This window comes from Nuphar pumila, chromosome 6 (genome assembly GCF_984573655.1).
Source record: "Nuphar pumila chromosome 6, dmNupPumi1.hap1.1, whole genome shotgun sequence".
Taxonomy (NCBI): domain Eukaryota; kingdom Viridiplantae; phylum Streptophyta; class Magnoliopsida; order Nymphaeales; family Nymphaeaceae; genus Nuphar; species Nuphar pumila.
This window is the reverse complement of record NC_143254.1, coordinates 117,680,409-117,708,252: the sequence shown is the minus strand read 5'-3', so window position 1 is coordinate 117,708,252 and position 27,844 is coordinate 117,680,409. Positions and strand designations below refer to the sequence as shown.

General features: G+C 37.7%; 1 protein-coding gene across 1 annotated transcript; it reads left to right on the top strand.

Moving 5' to 3' along the window:
* The first annotated feature begins 11,617 nt into the window (after nucleotides 1–11,617).
* Nucleotides 11,618–27,551, top strand: LOC149835877 (NADP-dependent D-sorbitol-6-phosphate dehydrogenase-like). The gene is made up of 6 exons (XM_090008812.1): nucleotides 11,618–11,864; nucleotides 25,277–25,371; nucleotides 25,492–25,609; nucleotides 25,863–25,995; nucleotides 26,401–26,620; nucleotides 27,181–27,551. Exons 1-6 carry the CDS (start codon nucleotides 11,732–11,734, stop codon nucleotides 27,409–27,411), a joined length of 930 nt encoding a protein of 309 aa, XP_089864938.1. The 5' UTR covers nucleotides 11,618–11,731; the 3' UTR covers nucleotides 27,412–27,551.
* The last annotated feature ends 293 nt before the right edge of the window (nucleotides 27,552–27,844 follow it).

The following is a 27,844-nucleotide window of genomic DNA, read 5'->3' as shown; positions in this document are numbered from 1 at the left end:
CCGTCAACCCGCCAACCCGACCCGTCAACCTGCCGACCTGCCAACCCGATCCGTCAACCGCCAACCCGACCCGCCAATCTGACCCGCGAACCTGAAAACCCGTTTACCCGACCTAACCCATTTATTAAATGGGTTGGCGGGTCGTGTCGGGTTACCCGTTTATTAAACGGGTCGGGTTCGTGTTTGCCACAGCTGACCCGTTTAATAAACGGGTCGGGTTCGGGTTGAGGTATGCTGACACGCCAACCCGCCAACCCGACCCGCCAACCCGACCCGATTGCCACCCCTACATAAATTATGTATCTAACATTGACATAATATTAGATGGGTAGAGTCTGCCTGTTGACGTAATTCTACTCGATATGACCGAGTGTGATGCCATCTTGGGTATGGATTGGTTTTGTAAGTATCACGCTAAGGTATTATGTCATGAAGGGAATCTTGAACTGTTTCAACCTGAACTTCTTAGGTTAGAGTTACGATTATCTAGACCTATATTAAGGAAGCGTGTAATATCGTTGATAAAGCTCAGAGATATTTAAAGAAAGGTTGCACAATATTTTTGGTCAGCATTGCTCTGATAGACCCGATGACAGTTTTGCTTGAAAGTTTAGATGTGGTTCAAGATTTTCCTGTTGTCTTTCCAGAAAAGTTGTCTCGACTCCCTCCACACCACGAGATTGAGTTTAGTATCGAGTCATTGCCTGGAACTGCTCTCATATCCAAAGCACCCTATAGAATGGCACCCGCAGAACTGGAAGAATTGAAAAAGCAGTTACAAGAACTTATAGAGCAGGGTTTCATCAGGCCTAGTGTATCACCTTAGGGCGCATCTGTATTATTTGTAAAGAAGAAAGATGGGTAATTGTGATTATGCATTGATTATAGGCAGCAACCAGGCCACAATTAAGAACAAGTATCAATTACCGCGAATTGAGAATTTATTTGATTAATTGTAGAAAGTTAGAGTATTCTCAAAGATCGATCTAAGAATTGGGTGTCATCAATTGAAAATTAAGGAGGACCATGTTCCAAAAATAGCTTTTTGGACAAGGTACGAGCATTATGAGTTCATAGTTATGCCTTTTGGACTCACAAATGCACCAACAAATTTCATGGATCTAATGAATAAAATATTCAATTTTTTTGTAGACTCCTTTATAATCATCTTCATAGATGATATTTTGATATACTCAAAAAGTGTAGAGCAACACTGCGAGCACTTGAAGATTGTTCTAGAAATTCTGAGAGAGGAACAACTTTATGTTAAATTCTTGAAGTGCGAATTTTGGCTTAAGGAAGTCATGTTCTTGGGATACATAATATCAAAGGATGGAGTATTCATGGATCCCACTAAGGTAATGATTTTATTTATAAATCATAGATTTAGATTCTTGATGCAAACTTTTAAACTAGATCTTTAAGTAAATTTTGATATCATAATAGGTGGAAGCAGTTCTAAAATGAAAGCAACCGAAGAATGTTTTGGATATTCAAAGTTTTCTTGGTCTTACTAGATATTATAGAAAGTTTATTCAGGATTTCTCTCGTATTGCATCACCAATGACCAAGTTATTAAGAAAAAGGGTCAAGTTCGAATAGGACAATAAATGTGAAGAAAGTTTTCAAATTTTGAAAAAGAAACTTACCATCCCCTCAGTATTAACCTTACTTTCGGGTTAAGATGAATTTGTTGTCTAAATCGACGCCTCAGGAACAGGTCTGGGTTGCATACTAATACAACACGATAAGGTTATTGCTTACGCATCAAGGCAACTAAAGATTCACGAAAATAATTATCCAACCCACGATCTAGAGCTTGCACCAGTAGTTTTTGCACTAAAAGTCTGGCGGCATTACTTATATAGAGAGAAATTTGATATCTATAGTAATCATAAAAGCTTCAAATATCTATTTTCACAAAAGAAATTGAACATGAGGCAATAACGTTGGTTGAAATATATCAAGGATTATGAGTTTACCCTTTCCTATCACCTAGAAAAAACAAATGCCATCGCAGATGCTCTATGCCATAAGGCTGAATGTTCCTTGGCAAGTCTTGTAGGAAAAAGCTGAAAACTTATAGAAGATTTCATTGAATGGAAACCATTAATGGCAAATCAAGGAAGAATTCATTTGTATAATCTAACCGCGCAACCAAAGATCCTCACCAGGATAACCACTGAGCAAATCAAAGATCCTTAATATGAAAAGTTGAAAGCAAGGGCTCTGTCAGAGAATGATACATCTTTTATTTTGGAAAGAAAGGAAAGCTAAGTCCCAGATTTGTTGGCCCATTTAAAATTATTGAGCGAGTTAGTGAAACTGTCTATCGGTTGGCGCTACCTCTCTAGTATGCACAAATTCATAATATTTTTCATGTCTTGATGTTAAGAAAGTACATGCATAATCCATCACGTATCATTCAGTATAAAGACATAGAAGTCCAAGCGGATATAACTGTTGAAGAAAAAATAGTCGAAATCATCGATCGAAGGGATCAAGCTTTGAGGACAAAAACCATTCCACTAGTGAAAGTAAAGTGACAATATCACGGAATAGAGGAATGTACCTAGGAGCTTGAATCCAGTATACATGAAAAGTACCCTGAACTATTCATCTAAGACTTGTATAGCAAATTTCAAGGACAAAATTTTTCTATAGAGGGAAAAGATGTAATACCCGATAATTTTTTAGAGATTTTTGTTTGAATATAAATATCTAAGGTAATGAATATTTTTGGCAACCTATTTTATGATTTTTTAATACACGGTTAACCACATCAAAATTCTAAAATGAACACAAGTGTTTTCATCGAAATTAGAGCTCGTAAGCTCGCACAGCATGCAGGACAATCTCAAGGGCAAAATCATAATTTTGAAGGTCAATTTTATGAGTTTTGAACACTTGGTTGCATTCATATCGAAAATCTAAGAAGAACGGCTTTTTATTTCATCAAAATCGGAGTTAAAACACATTCGAAACAAGCTTGACAAATTCCAAGGGTAAAATAGTTATTTTATAAATATCGCTAGAGGGTCATACCCGTTCACCCACCCATTGACTAAGTCTAGTCAACCTTGATTTAATATGCATAAAAGATATATATATATAATATAATATAATATAATATAATATAATATAATATAATATAATATAATATAATATAATATAATATAATATAATATAATATAATAGGACCTAGTTACATAAACTAAGTAAACGTAATGTAACTAATAGGCAACCAGTCCAGTTCAGTTGGTTGGACTGACCGAGCCTTAGAACTAGGGTTGGATCACAATTGATCCAATCCAAGGCTCATTTAAGCTAGAACATGAGGCACCCTCTGTTTTTCTCCCATGGTTTTGACCAACTTTAACAAGTGTTAAATAAATTTAACACTTGTTAAAGAAGGGCCATCCATGTGGATGACTTGGGGCATCCCTTCTCCCCTATAAATAGGGCTCACACTTCTCTCCCTCTATTCCTCCCTACTTCACTCCCTCTCCTCCTCCACCATCCTCACCACCTTCTATTTTTTTCTTCATTTTGGTGGCTGCATCACCAACAACCACCACCATTAGTGGCTGCACCTCTTAGCCCTGCAACTTTCAGCCCTTGCTCCAACCTAGTTTCTCTTTTGGTACCCAGTTCAATCATTGACCTGGTCTTTCACATTTTTTTGGTTCTCTTACCAGTTTCTTTGAGCAAATCAACCCGATTCAGTTGCTATCATCGCCACCTCAATTCAACTAGGCTCCGCCAGCGCCATTCACCCTTTTCTCACACATCGAAGGGTCAACTTGTTATGTGTGGGAAAAATTCAACCAGAACTTTTGAGAATTTTTTCGTCTCTTACCAACATTATTTACAAGATAAGCTCTATCCAAATGCGTGTGGATTTTGAATATTTAAATATATTTTAGAAGCATACATGTTTGCTTATATTCAAATTGTTATGCATGACGTATTCTCATGAATATAATATGTATATACACATTGGATTTCGAAAAAGTAGTTTTGATATGTGTCATATTAAAATAATAAGTTTTGGTACGTATCCTACTTGAAATAAAATAGTCATACTTTAAATAAAATAATAGTTTTTGGTACGAACCATACTTGAAGAAAATGATTATATCTCAAATAAAATAAGCATATGCATTGTGTTTCGAATAAAATAGTAGTTATTGGTATGGATCATACTCTGAATAAAATATTATAAAGATGTATATATTTTAAATAAAATAATATTTTTTGTTTTACGAAGATAAAATATTGGAAGTGTGCATAGAACAACGTGCATCTCTGCTTAGCTCATGAATAGTGCTTTGGGTTCAAAGAACCCTATTGACAATAGAATAGTCTACTCTAAATAAAAAAAGAAAAGAAAATGGTTGCAGTCCAAAAGAGGCCAAGGTTCTAGAGACCTTTTTGGTACATAGTAGTGTTTAGGGCATAGTTCCGTTCTGAGATTAGCCCGTGTATGAACTTGAAATAAATTAACTCTCAAAGTGTGAAACAATGCACTATCTCATAAATAAAACATGCCTACATACACAACTTAAGATATTGATTTGCCATATTGGAGAAATGCTCATATATTCAGAGCAAGTACTGATTGGGTTGGGTACATATGCAAGACTCTAGTTATTACTCAAAAAATGAGTAATTGGATTACTGAACTCCCATTCTCACCTACACAATGTAAGGTACTTAAAATAATCTCTATAATAAAGATAACTCTTCTAACCCATTATGTTCTTATCTCTACCTTAGAGAAGGTACATAGTAGAACTTCAAGTGATTTTATTCTGATTTTTGGGAGCAAGGCATCCCAGTGGTCTCCACTCACTCGTATGTCTACGAAGGCCAGAACTATTCTTGTGTCCTAGATAATAGATCTCCAACTACTGCAGTAGTATATGATGCATCCTACTTTCAGTTTTGCCTTAGTTGTAATTCTCTCAGTCACAGATCGCCTGCTTTGGGTCTGCTATAGTCAGGTACCCAGGATTAAAACATCTGAGAATAATACACCCTCAGAATGCTTCGGCTACTTGCGATGGTCTTTCTCCACATGCCAGGGTGGATGGTTAATTATCAAAACAAAGACCATTTTTAATCATAGTTTAAAATAAAAATATGCCCTAATTATGCAAACTGTTCTGTTTTGTATTCTGTCTTACTTTTCAGTAAAAATATTTTATCTGAATTGACTGAATATGTTTAATATTCTGAATTACCGAAATTGGTATAGACTTACTAGACTGTCAGAAGTTTGGCCCTTTCATGGGTTTTCATTTAGGTATAAGTCAGTGAATGCAGTGGGGCATGAGCGACATCGAGGAACTAGTACTCTTCGGAGGATCCAAGGACCATCTTGAGACTTTTGTTCATAATATTTTGTATTCTCAAGTTTTAAACTATCTGTACATTTTGTCAAAAATGCTGAAAATAATATTTTGGTTTTCACTCTAATAATAGCTTTATCTTATTTCACCCCTGTGGCTCGCTCAAAATTTTCAAAACCAAACTCAATATTAAATCATTTTTCTCTGCCAATATTTAAAAAGCAAAATTTTCAAAAATTTTGGGTTTTAATTTTCAAAGCTTCACAGTGCGTCGGGTGGGTGTGTGCGCAGGGAGGTTGGGGTATTTTCAACTTTTATGTTTTGAATTTATCTAGCCCATGTTAATGATAATCTCACTAGTGGTCCAGTACTTTTTTGCCAATAATGCACGTTTGTTTAGACTTGAAGAATTGGCAAGTTGAAAGCTGATTATATTCAAATAAAAAGTCCGTGTTTGTACAAAGATAATTGAAGACGGCAATGTGAAATAAATGTAATGACTGCTCAATTTTGTTGGGATAAAATGCAGAAAAGTTGGTGTTTGTACAAGGATCATTAAAGATGACAATGTGAAATAAATGTAATGACTACTAAATTTTGTTAGGATAAAGTGCAAAAAAGTATGTGTTAGCACTGATCAGATTGCAGCTTGCTCAAAAGAGTTCAAGTTGATGTCCCTTGACCTTGGATTTCATGACAGGCAAATCAGAAATGTTGGAAAAAAGCGTGAAAACCATAATTTCTGGTGAAAACCTGGTTTATTGTCATCCAAACAACACTTTCAAATAACCAGGTTGGCAGCTGTCATTCAAACTTCCAAACAGCAAAACCGGGTTTCATTGTGTTTTAAAAAGCTAGGTTTTAAACCTGGTTTTCAGTAAGCCAGGTTTTCTGTCTGTTATCCAAACGGGTCCTAAGATGTCATATTCATTTAAGAGTATGCTATCAGATATTCTGTCTTATTCTACATGGTGGCATTATTGTCATTGGGATCTCTTGCAAATATGTTCAACTTTTATTTATTTATTTTTTTAATTTTCCCAAATTAAGTTCAAGTTTGCACTAGAGTGCTTTGACACCACCACTAGGGGTATCAATGGGTCTGGTTTACCCGGACCAAACCCTATAGGGTCTGGGTATGGTGATAAATAAGAAGACCCAATTAAGACCTGGGTCCAGACCCAAAGGTCTGATTAATACATGGATCTGGGTATAGTTTGTGAAATTTTATACCAGACTCGGGCCCGACCAGAGTACTGATTAAGACCCGCAAATTTTCATTGTAAAAATGATAAAAAAATGTTATTTATCAGATATGGTTCGGGTCTGGTTCATGTAATTCTTATTGGGTCCGGGTATGGTTTCTCTTATAGTGGATCCGATTAGACCTGGGTCTGGACCCAATACCATACCTGAAAATTGGGTCCAAGTCTAGTTCCACCTGGGTCCGAACCAAACCCGACCAGTTGACACTCCTAACCACCACCGATGTGCCTCAGACACCATGCCAAGATCCGAGGTCTGTCAATCAATGTATCTTAGATCCAAGGCTACTTCAGATTTGAGATCCTTATATTGTAAGACAAATGGAGAGGGAGGATTTAAATTAGGTCCGAGAAGATCCCTATGATTAAAGATTGGAGGATACCAAATGCACCCTTAAGGATTTCAGATCACTTCATTTTTTTTTCTTGAGATTGAAACTATCTGGACTTTTTCTATATCTCTCTCTTCTCGACATAAATACATTTTGGCTATTAAGAGTAATGATAGAGGGTGCAAACCATTTTTCACACTTTAAGTTGTGTTTGATTATTTTGGATCTTTAAGGAGATCCACAGATATGGGCCTTGATCCAACCTCCATTCAAACAGAGTATCTAAGATTAGATCCTTGTTTTAGGCCAAACCATCTCTCGCCCCTAATCCATCGATTTAAAGTCTAAGGGCGAGGGTTGAATTAGGGACCTTCGAATCTTAGATCTGACGGCTAAGGTGCATTTGAAAACCCTGGTTTTCTAAACCAAAGTATATTTTAAGAGCCCCATAACATGTGAAGATAGTGATAAAAGTTTTACTGAAAATGACGTAGATGGTACTCACTTTTGGCACAATTCATTGATTTGGCTGAGACTAGAGAAATATGTCAGACATTTTGGCACAATTCATTGATTTGCCCTTGATTGGAGAAATATGTCAGACATGACCCATTCACTACTCAAAATAGGTCTAGCATGACCACTTGATTTTTTTGTTGACAGTTTTACCCTTACATCCCTTAACAAAATAGGTGCTTTGGTATGTAATTGTCGCCTGAAAAAATCAGGCGCCATTAGGGGTGGCAAAACCTGACACGACCCGCCAACCCGCCTCTTAGGCGGGTTCGGGTTGGGCTTAAGCCAACCCGTTTAATAAACGGGTCGACCCGCGTAACCCGTTTATTAAACGAGTTGGGTTGGGGGTATGCCAACCCGGCTGACCCATTTAGTAAATGGGTTAGGCAGGTGGGCCGACCCGCCAACCCGTCTGCCAACCCGCCAACCCGACCCGTCAACCTTACCCGCGAACCTGCGAACCCGTTTACCCGACCCAACCCATTTATTAAATGGGTTGGCGGGTCGTGTCGGGTTACCCGTTTATTAAACGGGTCGGGTTCGTGTTTGCCACAACCGACCCGTTTAATAAACGGGTTGGGTTCGGGTTGAGGTATGCTGACCCGCCAACCCGTCGGGTCGACCCGCCAACCTGTCAACCCGACACGATTGCCACTCCTAGGCGCCATGTTAGTTATAGCCTAGAAAAATCAGGTTCCATGTCAGTTATTGCCTGAAAAAATTAGGTGCCATGTAAGTTGTCACCTGAAAAATCAGATGCCTAAATTTGTAAGCCACAAAGGGCAAAAGTGTCAAGTTAACATTAAATTGGTCATGTTAGTTATATTCTCTTAAGGTTAGCAATGATATTTCTAATAAAAGCAAGGGCCATCTACGTCATTGTTCAAAAGTTTTAAAAGAAAAAAAGAAAAGGATACCTATATCTCGTGGAAATTGAAAATTTTAAATTTGTCACAGTTTAGTGAAATATCAGCTGAAATAAATAAGTTAAGAAGTCAAAAATTTTGTGAAAAAAAAACAAAGAAAAAAAGAAGACTATTTCTCTTGTATATAGGTGATAAGAAAGTAAATATCATGATAAATTTGTGATATTTACAAAAAAAAATATCAGAGTATTTTTTTAAAAATTGTGTGTTTTGTTTGTTGAAAATGGTTAGCAAAATATTGTAAGATTATTGTGATATCGGAATTTCTATGTCACAGGGACACAACTAAAAACCGAATGGCTACTCTATTTCTGTTTTCGCTTAACAGTACACAAGCTTGGTTTGTAAAGCAGACACCTTTCCCACTAGGGAGTACAACCATCTTTGGACTTGAGGGACATGCATTCTAGGTTTCAAACTTGTGATGTCCCTTCCACTTTGTAACGTTACAAGCTATCCCTAGCCAGATGAGAAGAGTCCTGGAAGGCAAGCAAGTATACTTGTGACATAAGACCTAAGGCGTTTGGCTTAGTGGGATGGGGCATAGACCTTTTGATGGGCAGTCTAGGTTCAGATCCCATGGGTGTCACTGCTCTGCTTAAGCCAAGCTTGGCGATTCCCTGGGGTTGAGAGGTAAGCTCTTGGAGTTTTGTTCTTAACATGGACAAAGACCATAAGTATGGCGGGCTGAGCCAGTGCGGTTAGGTCTCTGCATCTGGAGTGGTTTCTCCGAGTTTAAAAAAAAGTATCCCTCTGACTAGGGGTGGCAATCGGGTCGGGTTGGCGGGTCAGCATACCTCAACCCAACCCCGACCCGTTTAATAAACGGGTCGGCTGTGGCAAACACGAACCCGACCTGTTTATTAAACGGGTAACTTGACATGACCCGCCAACCCGTTTATAAACGGGTTGGGTCGGGTAAACGGGTTGGCGGGTTAGCGGGCGGGTTGGCGGGTTGGCGGGTTAACTCGCCCGCCTAACCCGTTTATTAAACGGGTCAGCCGGGTTGGCGGGTTGGCATACCCCTAACACGAACCTGACCGGTTTAATAAACGGGTTAGGCGGGTCGACCCGTTTATTAAACGACTTAGTTTAAGCCCAACCTCAACCAGCCTAAGAGGCGGGTTGGCCGGTAGTGTCAGGTTTTGCCACCCCTACTTGTGACATAGCACGATACACATTACAAGTGTAAATTAGATATGGATTTGACTTGGGATAAACTCAGTTAGGGGTGCCAACATGGTGGGAATTAGATATGGATTTGACTAGGATCAACTCAGTTAGGGGTGCCAACATGGTGGACCTTCACCTAATTCGAGTGGGTTTGGACATGGATCTACCTCTGAGGTTATGGTATCAAGTGACCTACAATAGGTAAAGCTACCCTATAAGATATAAGAGTTGGACTGAACCCAATAAGACTGATTTTTTATGTTATATATTGAAAAGTTGTAGACCCTAGAGAGGACTTCAGTTGGACGCAGTCTGGTATGAAATCTCGAAAAATACTGTTAGGCTCCATGTGCTAATCGTACTCTAGCAGTCGACCAAATGAACCTCTTCCTTTATCACCAAACCTGAACACTATCGGACCCAGCTAGTACAGGGCAGGATCAGTCATTCATGACCGATGGGCACCCTTAAATTATAGTAAATATTTAGTACTAATGAAAGTGTAAAACTGTTGAGTAAAAATTACTCTTTTTTTTTTTAAATTTTTTTTTTAATATTTTAGATGTGATCTACATTGCTTAGTAGGAAAATGAGTTTTGAATCATATGATTGTGATACGTAAACATGTTTTTTAAGAAATTTAAAAACCAACTCCCACAATGTACCAAAACTTCATAACTTAAAAACTATGCTCTATTTTTTTGAAAGACAAGCTGAGGTTAGGCAGACCCCCACCAGTTATTATTCAACCGTACTACTTGGGTTTTGAACCAGCAACGTTTCACTACAGGAAGACGCACTGACAGCTCCTACCAACCACGTGCTATGCTCTTATATGGGAAAAACATGATTCAAGGTCCAAGCCTTAGCAAACAAACCATGGTGAATACACATGTATAATTAGATCGAGTTGAAACAGCTTTGGCCTATGATTTCTAACTCAATAGCTCTGAAGGGCTGGTAAATGAGTCAAACAAACTGAACATAAGGTGTTCAAGCTTGGGTCACTTCCTGTATCGAGCTGAGCTCATGAAAAGTCAAGCTATACAAGCCGAGCACAAGCTAACTCATTTACCAAAAAATATATTTCAAAGCTGAGAATAATAGTTTTTAATCCTTAAATCTAGTAAAGCCAAATTCAAACTGGCTCATTTGCAAAATGAATCATTGTTTCAAACTTGTAAGAAATAGGATTTAAACTCTATTGCAAGCTATACACTTGTTAACTCTATGACATAAAATATATGTAAAATATATTTACTATTAACTAACAAGCCTATAAGAGTTGAGCTAAGTCGAACATTTGTTATTCATGCTCAAGCTTGCCAAGCCAGCCCCAAGGGGTTGGTGTAGTGGGGGTGGGGCTTTGGCTGCTAGATCGGTAGTCAAGGTTCGATTCTTATGGGCGTCACCCCCCTGTGCAAACCGAGGCATAACATAGGCCTCGAGGCAAAGGCCCTAGCCTCGAAGTTTTACGCTGCCGGCACGACGACAGTAGGTTGGGGTGCGGTTTCTTTGGGTTATAAATTAAAATAAAAGCTTGCCAAGCCAATTTCACAAATTCAAACAAACTCTTTACTAACCGAACATTAGCTGAGCCATGAGCAGCTTATCTCACGGTTCCTGGCTGTAGCCCTTAAATTAAATGAAAAAATATAAGGAAAATGGTGGCTAGTTCTTGGGTTCCGAACAACTTAGTTGATGCTCATAGTAACATGCCCTTTTGACTAAATTTGTTCCAATGAATGCGTTCAGCATAGTAAAAATAGTAAGAATTGCTGCATCGTTTTTTTTTATGAAAATATATGGTTTTTCAAGGGTTGAAAATTCGGCTTAGGACAAATTATCAACCTTCATAAAATTCGATTTACACTGGAGAAAAACATGATCTAAAGACTGGCTTATACTAAAAACTAGATCACATTTGAAGAGTCAGATATAACAACAATTTAAAAAAAATAAAGATTTAACTTGTGGAATTGAAAGCCCTGTAGCCGATATTTTCCGAAAAATACAACCATATCAACGTCAGCTAGCGCAGTTCTGTGGAGACCGGTTCGTGGTTAACCGACTCGGTATGGTTTCCATTTTTATATAGGAGAGAGAGGAAACTCTTTTTCCTCTTTGCTTGTGTGGGAAGAGGGAAGAAAGCTGAAGCAGAGAGCATGGCCATCACGCTGAGCAGCGGGTTCAAGATGCCCATCATTGGTCTTGGGGTGTGGCGTGTGGAGGGGAAGTCCATGAAGGACCTCATCCTCAGCGCCATCAAGTTTGGGTATCGCCACTTCGATTGTGCAGGTACAAACAACACAAACTATTCACTTTGAAAGATCACCCCCACTACTCTCTATTCCAAAATTCTCAAGTTGTAACAGATGAATCTTCTTCAAAATTGATGATTATGCATGATACTCAAAGTGGTCATCATCATCATCAGCACCACCATTAACAGCAAACCATTCTATAATTCAAAGAAGTATTGGTGGTTATTCTTCTGAGTTGCTCATCTGTATGGTACATGTGTTGTTCATCAACACCATCATCACCATCATTCAGAATCTATGTGCTTTTATTATTGATTGGTATCCAAGGGCCATCTTCAGTCCCTAATCTCCACCACCAATGACCTAGCATTGCCCTGTTCAGCAGACCGAACCTGAACTTTCTGCTGAACTTTGGATTCCATGTCCTCCCAGCCTCTAGAAAGTTGGAACCCAAATATTCCATGAGGGGCTCTCCTTTCTTGCAGCCAAAGACGATCTCTGCCTCCAAATCCATCTCTGAAGTTTTTTTTTTTCTCGAAAGAACATATCTGAAGAAGGATTGAAGTCAACCAAGATACATTTTTCTTCATTTATCGTTAGGCTCTGATAGCATTTCAAAAAAATTCAGGATTATCTATGTAGGATACATTTTCTCTGGTCTAACTTCCCAAAAGATCAAGGTAGAGTCAGCAAATTGAACTAGCTTTAGAAGAAGAATGTCGAGTGGAAGATGCCCTTAACAAACTCGAGGTCACAACTTTCTTTAACAGCATTGCTAAACATTCCCACGCAATATTGAACAGCAGAGGGGATAGAGCTCTGCCTTGCTTAAGCCCCCCATCTGGGCCTTGAACAAGCAAGCTTCTTTTACCGTTAACATTGTCTGAGATCTGTGCAGTGACAAGTCCACAAAATCCACCGAATGCCAAACTTCACATGTTGCATGACTTCTAAAAGAAAAAGCATCACAAACCTTGTAGAGATCAACCTTTAGCAAAAAGGCTGGCGCATTCTCATAAAAATAGAGTGGATTGCGTCATTCGCTATTATACCACATTCTTGAATTTGACATCCTCAGTAAAGTGTAAACACGCATTATGAGGGGCGCATGTGGTCCTGTAGGACCATCCTCGGCCTACTTGCTAGTATTTGGAACAATTTTGCATACTTTGCCTGGGAGTGAAATAGGTCTAAGCCTGTTGATATCCTTCCCCTGCGACTCCTTAGGTACATGATATTTGTACATTGAAAAAATAAGATACATCTTAAGAATGAAGTAATAAAGCCCAAAAGAATTGCTAATTTTATAGAATTTCTTCCAACATCAAATTCTATAGCCTCCCTCAATCTCAGGAATCTGTAGACAGCTTCTAACCAGAAACATCCGGTATTCAACAAACCAGTATCATATTCCCTAACATGAAATACATCCACTAAATGCATCGATATGTCTTCTCTTTATATCTAGGACCAGTGTGAGAGACTTAGAGTTCATTTTCAAGCTAAGTTCACATTCTCCTGCTTTTTTATATCCTTATCAGTTTGTAACCGTTAAACTTTTCCAGCTGCTCATTAGAGAATTCCCTATAACCTTCTCTGGTTTGTATCTTCTTATGCAATAAAGAATATGCAACTTTTTTTTTCTTTTTATCTTTTCTGGTGCACTTTCTTAGAGATTAGAATTAACTGAGCCTTTAGTTTTTCCAATTGTAGGCAAGTTTTGTTTGATTAATCATATCTCTATCACAATAAACTCTCTGGTGTTTGCCTTTAGTTGGTGCTAGAAAAATTCAAGTTTGCATGCGATATCCCTTTTTTCTAGATACAGTTAAGACTGAAGAGAGTTAATCTGTCTCATCTCTCTGCTTATTGAGCTATTCTGAAACTTGATTCAGGTAATGATCATTATGGAATAAAAAATAAAAGTTGCATTGGATCAAATGCAGAGATCTTTCTATATATTTTCTTGCTTGTTTTCAAGCTGATAAAATGGTTCAAAAACTCTACTCTTGTGATACCTGCAAATTTTTGGTTAAATAGTTAAATGAGATATAATAGAAATTCTGAATCATATTTTATGATTTTGAGTATATGGTTGCGTTCATATCAAAATTTCGAAGAAAACAATATTCGTTTTGTCAAAATCGGAGTTGAAATGAGTTCGGAGCACCCCCGACAAGTTCTAGTGGACATTTAACCAAAAATGGTCGACCCTCTGTAAAGAGTCAACCCCTTGCTTGAAAATGACCCCTTAGGGTTGACCCTCTGTAAAGAGATTCGACCCCCTTTGGTGTTTTGATGTTGTAGGGCATAAGGGACCACGTGGGTCGACTCCTTGCTCAGAAGAGTTGACCCCCTGCTGTGTGCGTGTGTATGTGTGTCGGGTTGACACCTCACTGCCACCTCACCCCCTCCCCCACCGTTTTGCTTAAACTCCTAGGGTTTTTGGGTTTTGATTATCATCATCACTCCTTGCCTAGCACCCCTCCCCTACGCTCTTTTCATCATCATCTTATTGTTGGAATCTCTTCCTCCCATATTACGTTCATATAACCCCTTGCCTTTATTTCTTGTTCGGGTTGCTTCTTACCCGAGTCCCTCTGCCTATAAATATTGTAGCAACCCCTCTCACTTCACCAACTCTCTCTCTTTCTCTGTTTAGCCAGACAGAAAGGGAGGACAATTTACTTCACCTCTCTTCTTCCTCTATGTTAGGAACCAGCGGTGGGAGGTTACCTTCCCACCCTCTATTTCTCTTAGTTTGGAAGCTCACCAGAGGCCTACTGCACCAGCCACGACCTCCCGCAGTCACCACAACCTTCGTGTGATGATCCATCGAGCTTGGTGGTGTTGTTCGCGTTAAGAATGAAAACAACCAAGCATTAATCGGGCTAGGTTTACCTTGACCGAATTTGTATGCATAGGTATAGACTGCGTGAGCGTTAGGCTCTTCATGCTAGATGATTTTTACAAGGTTTACTTATGAGAAACATTGCGAAAAGATTTCATTTTCATTTTGTAAATGTACATACGTTTTAAGAACTAATGTATGTTTATTTTAAACGACCTTTGCTCCATTTCTTCGGAATATACTATTGTTGTATTGTTTTATCAGGTTGTGAATGTTTATGCAACTCATATGTCCGTTTGGATAAAGAATCGATATGTGAAACTTGGCGAAAATCGAGTTACAAGAAAGATGGAAATGCAAGACTTGACTATATAAAAAGAGTCGACCCTTGCTGCTTTTTGTTTAGGTTGTGAAGGCCAGAAGAGTCGACCCTCTGGTTTTTGAGAGTAAACCCTCGTGCTGCCCTGGGTATATGCCCCCTGACAACAGCAGAGTCGACCCTCAAAATTCAAGAGTCGACCATTGCTGTGTTAGAAGCAGAGTTGCTAGTAGGGAAAGTGGGAGCAACGATAAAGGAAGAAAAAGGGGGAAGTGAGGCACTTCCAAGATTTTAGGAAGCGCAAGACGACTTAGAAGCGAACCAAGAAGTCTCGGAAGTGAGAAGAGAAGCGAATCGAAAGCGACCTAGGAAGCGAACCGGAAGCGACCTTGGAAGAGAGGTGGAAACGAAAAAAGAAAAAAAAGAAAGAAAAATAAGAAGAAAAAAACAAAAGAAGAAGAAGAAGAAGAAGAAGAAGAACGGGAAGCGAGCTTCCCTTGAAGGGTAAGTGAGTTTCCAATTTTTTTTGGCGCTTCCTAACACATTTCGGAAGCAGCACGTTTCACACTTTCGAAACACATTTCAGGAAAGCGCACTTCCCCAGGTCGTATGGCGCATCCGGTGACCTTGGTTAGAAGGTAGAACCCTTTGCTTTTAAGCAGAGTCGACCCTCTGCTTACATAGAGTCGACTCCTTCATAAGATGGGCCGACCCTCAAAAATGAAGAGTTGACCTCCCACTCTTGTTTTTGTTGGTTTTGACTCTGGAACACAATGAGTTGACCCTCTGACTTTAGAGAGTTGACCCCAACCCTTGTTAAGTGGGCATTTGACCCCAAAACACAATGAGTTGACCCTCCAAGTTCAGAGAGTCAATCCTTGCTGTGAAAATTGATATGTTTATGCTATTTTGTTCCTGACTCAGATGAGTCGACCCCTGATCCCCGAAGAGTCAACTCTTGGGTATCTAGTCATGAGTTCTTGATGTTTTGAACTTCGATAAAGGCTGTCAAGCCGGGGATTCAAATGAATCACCCTGAGAACAAGCTGGGAGACCTGTTTTCATAATAACTTCGCTGGTGATGCGTTGTTAAGTGCTTAGTAGTCCAAAGAGAGGCCTTTTTGCGTTGTAATGCACAGGAAATAAATGTAATCATGTTATGTTTGTTGATAGAACTGGAAATAAGCAAATGCATGACACTCTATTGCATAATTTTAAAATATGCAATGTCTGACACTGATTATATGCCTTGCATGATATCGGAAATGCATATGCATGAGATTGATAGCATGAAAATGGATAATATATAAATGCATATTGCTGAATCATGCTTATGAAGGTGTTGCTTGTGCTTAGGCACGATAATATGGCATACATGCCATGTCCATGGATATTGTATCGAAAAGATGCGTGATTCGAGCCTAGATGGATGCTCATGACCTTCTGTGAGGTCAATCGAATTGAAAAGTAATGGTGCCGCAAATGGGTGTTCGGTAACCCTTATGATGGGTTAATTGAAAACATACGTGCGGGTGCCCAGTGGAGGCTATTAAAATTATAAAAGAGAAATTATTGTTTAAGCACGTATTAGAATAATAAGTGATATGTATGTACATTCACTTGGGCCTACAATGAGAGAGTAGGCGGTGTTAAATGTAAACATATATGTATACATTTATGTATATATATGTTTACATATGCATTTCTGTATATTCGTAGTTTAGGGGTATTTTGGTATTTTCTCATGTACACCAAAAATAAATGTTTTTTATTTTCATTTTTCCATTTTTATTTTATTCTTTTGAATATAATAATTCCCAGCCTTCATGGGCTTTTTGGGAATTAACCGAGTCATTGGACCCTACCCAACAACTAGATTTCTAGCCAACCCAACGGCTCTCTAAGAGCTCCCTCTTGTATATGATGGTGGGGGTCTGCCCCCTCTCATTTCTAACACTTTTTCAAGAGATTATTCCCCAATAATATTTATTATTTTTATGTATGTTCTCAGCTCTTAGTGGCTTATTCTTGTGTTTTCATGTGTTAACCCAAAAGAGGTCATATTCTCTAAGTGTTCTCTTGCCCATAAGTGGCACACCAAAGCATATATTTCAGTTTGTGACATGGTATCAGATCCTATCGACTCCTTAGTGTTATTCAACTTTTTCTCAAGTGTATTTTAAGGTGGCATAAAGATTGGACCATGCATCGAGAAACGTGCCTACCAACCTTCTTGAAGATTGGTCTTCTTATGAATGCATAGAGACATTGGTGCTTCAAAAAGACTTTAAAGTTTGCTCATGTATTTAGTTCTCTTCCTCTTTATTTTCTCTTGTTTTTTATTACTTGGTTCTATGGCAAAAAAGAAGTGATGATGGTAGTTCCAATAAAATTTGATGTAAAGAACTACAATTTATGGGCTACCTCCATCAAAAGAATCCATATTTGAATCCTAAAAATAAATACATGAAAACCTCACTACAAAATACACTCAAGAACACTAAAAATATCTAGAACTACCCATCACTCTCTCCCATTACAAAGGCACACATCCACCCATATTTATAGAGAAAAATAGAGGAGAGAAGAAGAGAAGTGGAATAAAGAGGAGAAGACCTCTCTCATTAAAGAATGAGAAAGAGCTCCCAATGGCTAAAATTCTAGTTTGACTAGCTCCCAATGGCTAGAGTTATAGCCGTTGGGAGCAAGTCAAAGTAGCTTTGACTTGTCTCCCATATATATTATATATATACTTATATTACATTAATCTTAACAGTCCTATGGCACTTCCTGTAACCCTGATTCTAACAAGCCTTATATGAGCGTCAGACTTGGAAAGTGGTGAGAAGACCGGTGGATAAGAATATGGTTGGTTTCAAATGGGTTTATAAAATCAACTATAAACCTGCTGGAAACATAGAAAGATACGTGATTAGGCTTGTGGCCAGGGGATTCACTTAGGAGTATGACTTTGATTACGATGAAACATTCAGTTCGATTGTTAAAAAAATGACAATGAGTGTCACTCTGTCCTTAGTAGTGAAACATAGATTGTCATTAAGCCAACTAGATGTTAAGAATGCCTTTTTACATGGTGACCTTAAAGAAGAGGTTTACATGGAGTAACCCCCTTGATATAGTAAAAGAAAGCCAAACTCATATATTTGCAAGTTAAAGAGGGCAATTTATAGTTTTATGCAAGCCTTGCGTTCTTGGTTTGAGAGCTTCTTGCTAGAGATTTAAAAACATAGTTTTTGTAAGTCTTCTCTCTTGATCATTTGTTGTTTCTCTATAAAGGTAAAGGATTTACCACTTTGCTCTTGATATACGCTGATGATATCATTGTTATAGGCAGCTCAGAGAGGCACATTGCTCAAGTTAAAGAGCTCTTAAGGAAGAGATTTAAAATGAAGGATTTGGGAAGGTTGAAGTATTTCCTTGGTGTGGAGTTGGACAAACAAGGAGATCACCTTATATTGTCTCAACACAAGTATAGCCTTGATTTGTTGGCAACAACAAGTATCAAAGATTGCAAACCTTTATATACTCCAAGTGTTATTCATCGATACTTAAGTGCAGAAGAAAGGTGATTTATATGTAGATCTTTCTCATTATAGTATTGTTGGAAATTAGATATTGTATATGTTATGAATCAAGAATCTCAGTTTATGCATGAACCCAAGAATAGACACATAGGGTCTCTGAAAACAATTTTGAGATACTTGAAAGGTACTCTGGGGGATGCATTGGTCTATAAAAAGAGAACACAAGCGATGTTCTAGAGGTGGTGGCTTTCTTAGATGTAAACTGGGCTGGTGATCCAAATGAAAGCAAGTCTATCTCTGGTCATTATGTTTTTGTTGCTGAGATTTTTTTTTATCATGGAGTAGCAAGAAACTACTCCCAAACTTCAAGGAAACTCTATGCACAACTTCAGGAGGCTATTGGCATGACATGATATTTGATTGCTGGATAATTGAATCAATTTATTTTGGTCCAAATCTGATCGAGATTCATGTTTGTAATTTGCTGTAATTATATTTTTCTATTATTCATTTTGTACCCCTATTATTTTATTATCCTTGTATTACTAAAGAGGGGTACTTATGTAATTTGTCTTGTGTAACTATAACAACCCCAACTCATACCCAAGAAAAGTGCAGATTTTGTTTTTAAACCAAGGTTTTAAAACCCGTGACTCGGAACTCGACTCGTTCTTTATTGACTCGTGACTCAGCGGGTCAACTCGGTGACTCAGACCGGGTTTTGTTAATTTTTGATTTTAAAAGAAAAACAATATGTAATTTGTCTGAAACCATGTTTTTGAGTAAACATAGTCTCCAAATGTCTGTAAGAATATAAAAACAACTCCAAAGAGCTATAGAGGTTTGCTTGAATAATTGAATTTGATATCTATACAAGCACTTTGACTAATTCATGACTTGAATTAGAGGATTTGGTCACCATGAGTTCAGTCTGCTACTACCTAAGGTTCCTAAAATGGCCAATCATATATGCTAGCTTGTTTTAAAAGTTTTAATTCCCTCTCTAACAAATCCATAAATGTAAAACAGGGATATATGTGCATATTGAAAGTTTACAGAATGCCCAATATCAACATAAATAAGCAATTTTCTCATGTATAGAACTATGCAGGAAATATATTAATGGCACAACTATAAAAAGACTACTAATATTTGAATATGTACAATGCTTGTTCACATAACAAATGGATGATGATACCTAAATGTGACTTCCCATAGGCACAGTTGACCAGCCATATATAGTGAGAATCATTTCATTAAAATATTTTGCTAAAATAAGTTGATAACAGTAACACAGGGTGAACAGTAGTTCGAACAACATGGCGATTTTATTCTATGGATTTAAATGCTTTTTTATCTTTAAATGATTTTTATTTTTTTTTTTATACAAAATCTGGGGGTAACCCTTGTTAAAATATATGTACTTTTATATTTCGAAACTGTAATTTGAAACTCAAAAAACAAATTTCAAACATCCCAAAACTCGCCCGAGTCAGGCCGAGTCAAGCCGAGTCAAGTCGAGTCAGGCCGAGTCAAGCCGAGTCAAGCCGAGTCAGGCCGAGTCAAGCCCGAGTTTTTGCAAACCGAGTTTGCCTTGCCGGGTTGACTCGCTGGAGGGGCGAGCCGAGCCGAGTCAACGAGTTGACTCAGCGAGTTTTAAAACACTGTTTTAAACCATTGTAGAAATCTTCCTAGAGACTCGAGGCCTTTACAGTTTCACTTACAGTTGGATAACCAAACAAAACACCAAGGATCTTACATTTATTATCAATACCATAACAAGCCAAAATTTTATTAATTAAGTTATAATAGTGGTCTCAAGACAATTGCATAATAAAATTAGAGTGCATAGACAATTAAATGTAAAGAAAAGCAGAGTCACGCTGTCTAGCAAACGTGTAGCACTCGTAGCTCTCCCAGAAGCGAGTCACTTCACTAATCCCCTGAGGCTGTGAAAACCATAAAAGTAGGAGTGTTAGAAATCTGAGGATTTCTGTGTACGAGAATCCCTCTAATGAAACAAATGAGTATAAAGAATACATGTAAAAATTCATGCAATATTTTAGAAGAATACTATTGCACTAAGAACATGGTTCAGATAAACATTTAGAACATTCAGCATGCAACATGATATAATATCATGCACTCAATCATACAAGACTAATAGGAAAACAAGTAAATATGCATGATCTAATGCATAACAAGAAAATGCATAATGTCTGTGCACATGCATGAATACTTTATTATCTTTGATCAAGTTCTCTTATTATATGTATGCCCCTATTAGAATGCATGCAATTTAAGTTTCTTTTTTTATTACCGTTGCTCGCGGATACACCAAACTGGTAAAATTCCTGAGGTCAAGTTGTTAAATTATGTAATCAAATCATGTAATGTTATATATATATATATTTTATATATAAAGTAATATATATACATATATTAATATATATGTATATGTATTTACTTATTATATATATAAAATATATATTTCTTCTAATAGTAGTCGTAGGGGTAATTTAGTCTTTTTATGCACATTCAATTTCTTGAATATGATTGTAATTTCTTTTTACAATTTCTTTTTCTTTTTCCTTAAATCTTTTTTTATTTTTTTGTACAATATGCCTTATCTTGGGGGGGCCAACACACTAGTCATTAGACCCCCTCCAACGGTCACATTTGTGATCGTTGGAGGGGCTCCAACGACTATGTGTGGAGCCTCTCCCAAGGCTCTCTCTTGCCCTATAAATAAGGGCTTCTCCCCTTGTATTTGTAAGGCTTTGGGATTATAGCCCAAGCTTGTGTTAGTGAAACTTATGACTTTTGAGTTCGTATTTGTGCATTTGTGAGTTTGTGTTGTGCATTGTGTGCACAAGTGTTCTTGTTGGGCGTTTGTATACACATTTATTTCAAGAATATTGTAATATTGTTCGTAGTATCTTGTTGGAGATACTTTCACACAAGTAAGGTTCTCAGGGTAACTTAGCACGCAAGTTATATTTTATTATTGGGTTTCAAACTTAGCCCTCGATTGAATCACCTTCAGAACATTAAACCTCCACATCTAATGTCGGGACACTAAGGACCTCCCTATCCAATAGTGTCACTTTCTTGGTATAACAAAACAACAGTTGTGTCTATACACCACCCCCAGGTAAAGTGGCAGACTCTCCCTAAAACTGTGGCCAGGAGAAAGAACCTCAATATCAGGTTTCGGGGTAATCAATAATGTACACAGAGTTTTTGTATCCTCGTGATCCCTTAAAACCGAAACTCTAAGATTTTCATTCTTTCGACGGAAAATCTCAGAACGTATATTACACTGTTTTTTTATTTTTATCTGATTATTATTAATCATTTTTTTTTAATTTATAATTCAACATGCAAATAAAGGCAAAAGCTTGCATATTCTCTTGGGAGAACCATCACGGGATCACCGCCCGCAGAAAATCATAGAACAGTGCAATATATTAATATGATTTTTGCGATGCATTTAAAATAAATAAAGAGGGGGCAAACCAAAGCTCTTGTTCTCTAGGCCTGCGATGACTCATTTCGATCATCAATGCATCATATGCAAAAATCATGAATAACATACCACAATGCATTACTTTTGAATGCTTCACAATGCGCATTCATATGTGCCATGTAAAGATGTGCATAAAACAGTAATATGCATGTGCATGGGTTCGCAACTTCATATTCATTGCATGCTTTCATTTGATTCACATATTCTTGTCAAATGCATTACTTCATGTCAAATGCATGCTTTAAATCATGACCTCTTTTAATTAAAATATGTGAACACATCATGCAATCACTTACATGTAAACTCGTATCAATTCCATGAATGCTCATGCATAAGAAAACAACCATATGATTAAAACTTTTACCACAACATAGGATATTAAATTTAAGCATTTGAAAACAACTTGGACGACGACAACAAAAAATAATTACATGTTTAGCCAAATCATGGTAGCACCCATAACCATTTCTGTGACATTGCTAACATGAATGCATGCCTAACAATCCTTCGTGACATATATATTTTAATCACATTGTAACTAGACATGATAGGATACATAAACATTCATCAAATCTGCTTCTAAATAATCATCATATACGAACCAATTGAACACTTAAACATGAATATGTACATAAAAAAATTAGTGTAACCTAGGCAAAACTATACTAACATATATATATATATATATATATATATATATATATATATATATATATATATAACGTGTTTCCTTTTTTTTTTTGAGAACTAATGGCCCAGCACCTGCCCAGCCGAACCAGGTTCGGCTGGGCCTGACAGGTCATGCTGTCGTCCAGCTAAACCTGGTTCAACTGGGTCGGCAAGCCAGCGAGCTAAAATGTTTTTGTTGAAAACTGCTCAACCGAGCCCCACTCGGCTGGGTGCAGCAAGCTCGGCTGGCCTGGCGAGCCAGGCCAGCTGAACGCCAGGCCTGACAGGCCAACCAACACTAGGAGTGGGTCTGGTCGGGGTGGGCCAGCCGAGCAGAGCTCGACTGGTCTGCCGACCGGGCCACTAGTGGCTCCCTACTGAGACTCACTTGCTAATATATATATATATATATATATATATATATATATATTTCCTTTTTTTTTTAAAGTGCATCAACATAGCTATGTGCAGGGAATAAGCATACGTATGTGTAGGAAATAAGCATGCTCATGCACAGGAAATAAGCATAAGTATGCACAGCTAGTGGTTCACATGGTCGAATATCATGTCCTTGGGGCCTTATGCTTAACAATGTTGAAGAATACTAAAATCCCCAATCATGCTTTAATGGACCCATCATCTAGAACATACTCATTCTAAATTTTGCAGTTAATATTTCGCATGATTTCAGGAAGTAACCTAAACATGTTACTTAACACTGTTTTTTTATGAATCCCTAAAACACGATTTCTGTTTTCACAAGGGATTTGGCTTGCTCAGAAATTAATTTAAAGTACTAACCCACTAGATTGACGGCTCATCCAATATATATATATATATATATATATCCTAAAACAAATTTTCTAAAAATATGAAAATACATAAATTTTAACCATGGATCGAAGAGTAAATATTCAGATTTGCTCTTCCATGTGGATTTCTACTAAAATACCGCATGAAAATCGAATCCATACTCTTTTTCTCATTCGGAACAAGAGAAAGACCCGTACCTTTGCAAAAATTAAAAGAACAATGAGAAACAATTGTGGAAAGACCGGATGGGCTGGAGAAGAAAGCCCTCCTTCTTCTTCCTTCCTCTCTTCCTTTCCCTTTTTCTCTCTCTTCTTTCTCTTTTCTTTCTTTCCTTTCCCCTATATATATATATATATATATATATATATATATATATATATAGAGAGAGAGAGAGAGAGAGAGATGACGCCCCCCCCTTCTCTAGCCCTCTCTAAAAGGTATGGAGAATGAGAGTTTCCAAAAATTTGGAACTCTCTCTCTTGTTTCCAATAATTTTTTTGAAACTCCTCTTTGTTGACTTTTTTCTTTAAAACTTTCCAATTCTTTTAAAAGTCTCTCTTAGGTAAGAATAAGGACTTTTTTAAGAAGTCCTACTCAGCCCTAAAATAAAATTCAGAATTAATATAATTTAATTAATTAATTAATTAAATTATATTAATTAATTAAATTATATTAATTAATTAAAAATATCTAAAAGCTTCCAAAAATAGCCAAATTAAACCAAAAGGCTTCTTAACCCTATTAAACTCAAAATTAAAGCTTTTTATTGAATTTAAAACTAGAAAAATGTTGCGTTTGGATTTGGTCAAATCCAAATCCAAATCCATCTTCAGAAATCCAAATAGATTTTGGACTGGACTAAATCCAGATTAATATGGGTCATGGATAGAGTCCAGATCCATATTAATTTGGATCAAAACCATTAGATCCGATCTGATCCAACTTCAGATCTAGTTCGACAAACTGCTCAATTTTTAAAAAAGTACGATTTTCGGGCCAACCAGAACTCGAATTCAGAAAAATAAAATATCATTGCGCTCAGAATTCTGAGACGTTTCCAATGACATATTACATGAATATCAAATTCCGAATTTTGCCAAAAAATAACCCGAATTTCATTTGAATTAAAATGTCGAAAATAAAACTCTATCTCACCCTTCGATTGGCTCGCCTCGACCTTGTCGATGAGACCTGGGCTAAGCCCAGACTCAAAAACATCGGTCTTAAAATGAGGCTTCAAACGATTTTTCTCCCAGACTTAGCCAAATTTTTGAAAATCTCAAATTTGGCTAAGTGTGAAAATGCGCGCTATTACAGTAATTGTTTTGATATATAATAGAAAGGGGACTGCACAACTTTCCTAATTGGGAATCGTGACATTGCTGTTTTGATAACACGGTTCTCTGCTTTTCATGTGTGATACTGTGTACTAATTTGGGGCTGCCTAGATTAAATTTGTCTCTAAATCTCCCAATCTGAGTCTCTGTTCAGATTCAATAATCCTGGATCTAATTAGGTGGGATTTGGTTATAGCAATATCTGTGCAGACTTCAGCCTTTTTCTTCCTTTAAGTACTCTTTCAATCTACTAAAATGTGCTTAATATTTATATGGACTTTTGAAACCTTTATGCTATGACTTCTAGTATGTTTGAAAGGTTGCAGCTTCAAATTTATAAATCCTTTTTAACTTGGTATAACATTACATGACTCTGATTTCAGCTGACTATAAGAATGAAGCAGAAGTGGGTGAGGCACTTGAATTGGCCTTTCAGCAAGGGCTTGTCAAAAGGGAAGATCTTTTCATAACCACTAAGGTTGGTGCCGAACTGTTATTTAATTATTCAAGTTTACCTTGTTAACCTCATTGATTTTCTTCACGTTTGATCACATGTGATATTTCAAGTGATGAATTGTTTCATTGGTTCCAATCACAGCTCTGGAATTCAGATCATGGACATGTTCTTGAGGCATGCAAAGACAGCTTGAAGAAACTCAGGCTAGATTATTTAGATTTATACCTCGTTCACTTTCCCATAGCTACAAAACATACAGGTTGGTTAGTGGATTCCTTGCTATCAAGCTTAAACAATGGCCAAGTTGACAGCCAATTGCGTTGCATGAAACTTCTGTTGCTATATGACCATGATTCTATGCATCTGATGGGTTGGGTGTACAATATTTGATGCAGTCCCACCAATTAACATGTGGAATTTATTGCAGGCATTATATTCAGCTCAGGTTTTCATAGCTTTCCTTATTCCATAAGCCTTTTGAGCTTCATCTTTTATATTTTCATGGAATGCAGGAGTTGGAACAACAGACAGTGCTTTGGATGCCAATGGTGTGCTTGAGATAGACACTACCGTATCCTTGGAAACCACCTGGCATGCAATGGAAGATTTAGTTTCCATGGGTTTAGTACGTAGCATTGGTATCAGGTAAGAGTTCCAAATTTTCAGGAATGTAACAGTCTCAGATTGCCAGCATCAAACTCCCAAACCTTTTGTTATTTGAGATTTAGAAAACGGGCAGCTAATAAAGTTGTCTGGACTAACCATGACTAGTGGCTGGAATACTGGTGGATTAACTCTGCCAGCTGTTCAAAACCTAAGTGGTTCATCTTTATTTCTGTTGCTAGTGAACTGAGATGTGGACTCAACTTGCCTTGGAGCTATTCCAGGCCCAATGTCTTAATAGTCTCAAAGTACTCATAGTAAAGTGAAGCTCTGCACCTGTTCTTGAGGGGAGAACTAAGGATATCAAGTTTTGGCATCATTGGGTATCATAAAATTGAGTTTCATATTCCACAATTGGTAACCATGTTGGGCTTGATGTTTATGCAGCAATTATGACATCTTCTTGACAAGGGATTGCCTTGCTTACTCAAAAGTGAAACCTGCAGTGAACCAGATAGAGACTCACCCTTACTTCCAGCGTGAAGATCTTGTGAAGTTCTGCCAAAAGCATGGGATCTGTGTCACTGCTCATACTCCTCTTGGTGGTGCTGCAGCCAATACAGCGTGGTTTGGTTCTGTATCTTGCTTAGAAGATCCTGTCCTTATGGTATGATTTGTTTCCTGTTCTTTATAAAAAAAAGGTTTGAAAAGAAAAGAAAAACAAGAAAACACTCTGAAAGGGGTCAATGGGCTGAATCCATGGATGAGCAACTATAATGCTTTAACTGTATGGTAACAGCTTGTCCATGAACCTCATCACTTTGGAATGTTTTGATATTAATTCCTTCTCAGATCCGACTGATTGGATTGGAGGTCCTTGGATTTGAGAACCGAGGATCTCTGGCCCGCGACCCTGCGAAGCACAAAGTTGGGCTACAGAACCATGTATTTCCCTTTGAAATGTATATCTCAGATCCTCAAAATGTGAGGATCCGAGATGTGTTGTTTGAATGCCTCAGATCTGGGTGTAGGCCCAATGCTGCATCAGCAGCCACCCACTCCACACCAGTTCATCTGAGGCTCGCAGATGCTTATAATTAGTTGATAGCTTTCTTTGCCCCTTGGCTTTGTTTGATATGAAGCCAGATAGAGTAGCCTGCGTTGAGTCTTTTTGCCTTGCCTTCATGATGATAAATTGCTAATATTCTGCATGCACTGTGTGAGCAGAATCTAGCCAAGAAGTACAATAAGACTGCAGCTCAGTTGGTGCTTCGGTGGGGCATACAGCGGAGCACTGTTGTCATTCCCAAGACTTCAAAGATTGAGAGATTGAAGGAAAACATTGAAGTCTTTGATTTCGAGATATCTGCTGATGACATTAGTACCATTAAGCAAAGGGATCTCAAACTTCGTACCAATCAACCTGCCATATTCTGGGGTATTGATCTTTTTGCATAGGTTTTTGAGCACCCAAGGCAGTTGTCAAGTTGCCCTGCCATTAGGGATGGCATGACTTGGTTGAGTTGATGATCTGAACATGCATGTCTTGATCTTATAATTGGCCAGTTTTAATGAATTTAAGAAATCTCGATTGATCATTTTTGGTTCTTGTTATCTGCTTCTATTATTCATGCTTTGATTTAAGGATTCAGCATCGGTAGAAAATCTTGTAGCTAGGGCTGGGGACCGAGATGAGCCAGTCGTAATTCTACTTGTGCTCGGCACGTTTGAACTCATAAATAGGCTCAGCCAAGCTGAGCATGAACAGGTGTTCGGCTCTTCTCTGCTCATATAGGCTCATTAAGTAGTAATAAATTCTAGAGATATTCTATATCACATAGTGTAGTGTAATATAAATCACCAAAATGTGCGACTTGTGATATCACATAGT